This window comes from Octopus bimaculoides, chromosome 1 (assembly GCF_001194135.2).
Source record: "Octopus bimaculoides isolate UCB-OBI-ISO-001 chromosome 1, ASM119413v2, whole genome shotgun sequence".
Taxonomy (NCBI): Eukaryota; Metazoa; Mollusca; class Cephalopoda; order Octopoda; family Octopodidae; genus Octopus; species Octopus bimaculoides.
Window position 1 is genome coordinate 105,300,281 of NC_068981.1, and position 4,229 is coordinate 105,304,509.

Consider the following 4,229-nt stretch of genomic DNA (forward strand, 5'->3'; position numbering starts at 1 on the left):
TATTATTATTATTATTATTATTATTATTATTATTGGCAGAAGCATTATGGCATAGGATGAAATGGTTTGTGTTATTTAGGTACAGCTCTTTATAGTCTGGATTCAAATCCTGCCAAGATCAACTTTGCCTTTCAACCCTTGAGGATCAATAAAATAAAGTGCTAAATAATTATTGATAGCATTAAAAAGAAAAGAAAAACGCTTTTGCAATCAAATTGGTGTCTTTGATAAATACTTTTTCCCACCAGGGTCGACTTTGCCTTTCATCCTTTCGGAGTCGATAAAATAAGTATCAGTTGAGTACTGGGGTCGATGTAATCAATTATCTCCCTCCCCAAAATATAAGGCCTTGTGCTTTTAGTAGAAAGGATTATTATTTTATTCTTCATTAAGACAGCAATCTAGCAGTAACATTAGAACATCAAACAAAATGCTAAGTGGCATTTTATCCATCTGTACATTCTGAGTTCAAATTCTGCCAAGATCAACTTTGTCTTCCATCCTTTTGAGGTTGACTTTGCCTTCTATCCTTTTCGGGTCGATAAAATAAGCACCAGTTGAGCACTGGGAGGTCAATGTAATCAACTTGCTTCTCCACACACGCACACACACACCCCAAAGAATTACTAGCCTTATACCAAAATTTAAAACCATTTGTTTATTCCTCATTAAGATGAAGATCTGGCAGAATTGTTGGTGCATTGGAAAAAAAATACTTGAGGTACTTTTTCCAGCTTTTTACATTCTAAGATCAAATTCCACCAAGGTCATCTTTGCCTTTTTTTCCTTTTGGAGTCAATAAAATAAATACAAGTTGAACACTGGTGTCAATATAATCAGGTAACCCTCTCCCTTTAAAATTGCTGGCCTTGTTCCAAAATTTGAAACCATTATTTTATTCTTCATTCTTCTTTTATTTTTATTCTTCATTTTAGGGGGAACTACAAATGTGATGCCATTTCTTTACAAAGATATTGTGCAAAATAAAACAGAGGTGCCATTTTTGTTATTATTAAAAGAAATTATTATTTTTTAAATTTATATTGTAAGTTTTTGCTATGTAACTATGCACAGTTGTGTGTATTTTGGATATACGCTATGTTTTATTCTGGTTTTGTGTTTTCTATTGTATTCACATTCCTCTGCTTGCAGTGCCTAGTTGTACTATACTCTGTATGTAAACCCTGGGATTTTGGTCACATATTTGCTTCGTTTTTTTAAGCATTCCCAAGGTGCCTATTATTATATGAACTGCATCTCTTTTCATTCTCTATATTCTGGTTATTTCTAATTCCAGGTTATTATATTTGAATAATTTATCCATTTCTTTTAGTAACACATTATTGTTTGTTGGCATTGATATGTCATTTCTTTTGATCATCCTTGACAACGATAACTTATCAATACACTTGATCCCTCTGCCTGTGTGGATTGGAAAATCCCTGAGCCTGTTTGCATTTTCATTCTCTAAGACCTGTTTTGGTGTATATTTATACAATTTCTTTTCTGTTGGCATTTCATTATATCAACAGTAAGAAAGCTGGTCAAAATACTTATCAGCATTTTTTCCAGTTTTATGTTCTAAGTTCAAATTCTACTTTGCCTTTCAACCTTGCAGGATTTTCTGGCTAAATTTGAAAGTTTGCATGAAAGGTAAAGAAAACACAATATCCCACCTAAAACAAAAATTATTTTTAAAACTCTAAAAACATCAACTTGATTATGGCTGGGAAATAACAGTTTACTCAAAGTAACTGTCCACAGCTTCCACCACAGCTTCAAGACAGCTCCAGAACTTGGTGCATGCATTCCTTATTGTATCTCCGGGAAGATCTTCCTTGATCTTGGCCACCTGTACAGCTATGGTGTTGCAAGCAGAGTAGTTGCTGTCTTTTTTAACTGCGCCCTACACATAACAATCTATGGAATTAAAATCAAAGGAATTAGGAGGTCGGAAATTGGGGCTGGTGAAGTTGTAGAAACTTTCTGACAACCAATTCTGGCCCTTTCCAGAGGAATAGCAAAGAGCCAGATCCTGCTGCCACACATATAGCCTTCCTGCAGCTACTACTTTTGACTCTTTTTGGAAGTATAACAATGAGCCGAATCTTGCTGCCACACATATAGCCTTCTAGCTGCAACCCTCTCCAGCCAAAATTTGATTTCAGTCTCCAGTAGCTTCACATAGTCATCTGAATTGAGCCTAAGGCCCTGTTTAAAGATATGGGGTTGCATGATGTCACCCTCACAGGAGACACCCAAAGATCATCACACTTTGGGGGAGCTTGGTTTTCATGACACATGGGACATCACATGGATTGTAGGCAAACCTACAATCCAGATTGTTCTGAGTATTGTGCAACTAATTCTGGCAAAAGTTCTTTTCATCTGAGAAGAACCAGATCCTCTCTGGCTCAACAGGATGCCTCAACTTTTCTGGGGTCATCTATGCCTTTGTCAAGCAGTTATCTTTGGCTTTGGCTGTCAGAATTTTTCCCTTGTGCCTCTTGTATGAGTAGTAGTAAAGGTTTTCATTTAGGGCCAGCTTCGTGGTGGTGACTCCGTCACCTGCCTCTCTCACTAAAGCTTGAATTCCTTTGCTCAGATTTTCCATCACCTTACCCTGCAGTTGTTGGATGAATTCCAATGTGCAGACACAGTCAGAATGCCTGCTGTGTCCATTCCTGCTGACCACAGCTTCATAGTCTCTGTTGCAGTTGTCCATGTCATATCTTACAGCCATCACAGTATTCAAAGAACATTGAGCAGCTGTCACAATATCAGCATTTTGACACCTGATGTGAATCATTATGATATAGGTAACTTCTTTTCTAATATTCAGATGACTTTCAGTCCTCCATGTCAGCTGACTATTTCTCAAATACAACTTTAATCTTCATGCTCTCCAATGCTGTTGACTGTTCACCAATACATTAGGCTGTCTCTTACGAAAAGAGACATAAAATATCATCAAATTTAGCCGAAACGCTCTGCAAGTACCAGCTGAACACTGAGGTCAATGTAATCAAATGGCCTCTCCCTACAAAATTTGAAGCCTTGTGTCTATAGTAGAAAGAATTGTTGTTGTTGTTTTTGTTGTTGTGGTGGTGGTGGTGGTGGTGGTGGTGGTCGTCGTCGTCGTTGTGGTCATTGTCATTGTCATCATGGTTGTGGTGGTCATGGTGGTTGTCATGATGGTAATCAGAATATCAGATAGGCAGGTTGTTGTGCATAATATGTAATTTTGGGATTGATAAAGCATCGGTTATGAACCCACAATGATTTCCTTGATTAAACTTTTCCTCAAACCATGCAGCCTTGTGCTTATTCTAGAAATGATGATGAAGATGATGATCATCATCATGATCATCATCATTAATAGTAGAAAAGATTATTATTATTATTAAGATGTTGAGCTGGTACAATTGGTAGAACACTGGAGAAAATGCTTTGCAGTATTTAGTTATATCCGTTTGTTTTAAAAATAAATCTTGCAAGGATAGATCTGTGATCTACTGAGAGTTGGCTCAGTTAACAATATCTACTCCTCAAAATGTGTGTGCTATTATGTCTTATCTAAAAAAATCTCTATTATTATATTAGGATGGTGAGAAGCAGAATTGTTAAAAACACAGATCAAATGTCCTGTAATATTTAGTTACATTCTTTCACATTCAGAGTTCAAAACTGTCAGATCAGCTTTGCCATTCATTTTTCTGCTGACAAAGACAAAAATGACAACTATGACGACATCAGCAGAGGTGACAGTAGTGGTAGCAGTGAGGAGGAGGAGGCGGAGTAAGATAAAGGTTTGAAGGGAATTAACAAGTCCATTCTTAAAATCAAACCATAAGTTTGTTCCGAATGCTGGTTTTAATCCTAATCCAAGTACATTCAAGTGCTTCCAGTAAATCGAATAATGGAATATTTCAAAGGTGAAATGTCAAAATGTCTCAAAGTAAATGAAAAAAATTAGATACTGTGAGATTAAGACTGCATTTGAGAAAAGTGAACTTGTATGGGTGTATGTGATGTAAGAATGCATGAGCACACACACACACACACACACACACAACAGGTTTCTTTCAGTTTCAGTCTGCCAAATCCATTCACAAGGCTTTAGTTGGCCTGAGGCAACCTGGAACAATGTGGTTAGGAAGCAAGCTTCTTACTACAGTCACACCTATCATCATCATCATCATCATCGTTTAACGTCCGCTTTCCATGCT

The 4,229-nt window shown here is 36.9% G+C and overlaps 1 protein-coding gene across 3 annotated transcripts in view; it reads left to right on the top strand.

Moving 5' to 3' along the window:
• Positions 1–4,229, top strand: part of LOC106871076 (uncharacterized) — a 75,761-nt gene that overhangs the window by 63,591 nt on the left and 7,941 nt on the right. The window contains exon 10 of one of the 3 annotated variants that reach the window (XM_014917349.2): positions 936–994. The exons of the other annotated variants lie outside the window; for them this stretch is intronic. Within the exon in view, the coding sequence (XP_014772835.1) occupies positions 936–994 (59 nt within the window). The remainder of the gene's footprint in view (positions 1–935; positions 995–4,229) is intronic. 3 annotated transcript variants of the gene reach the window in all.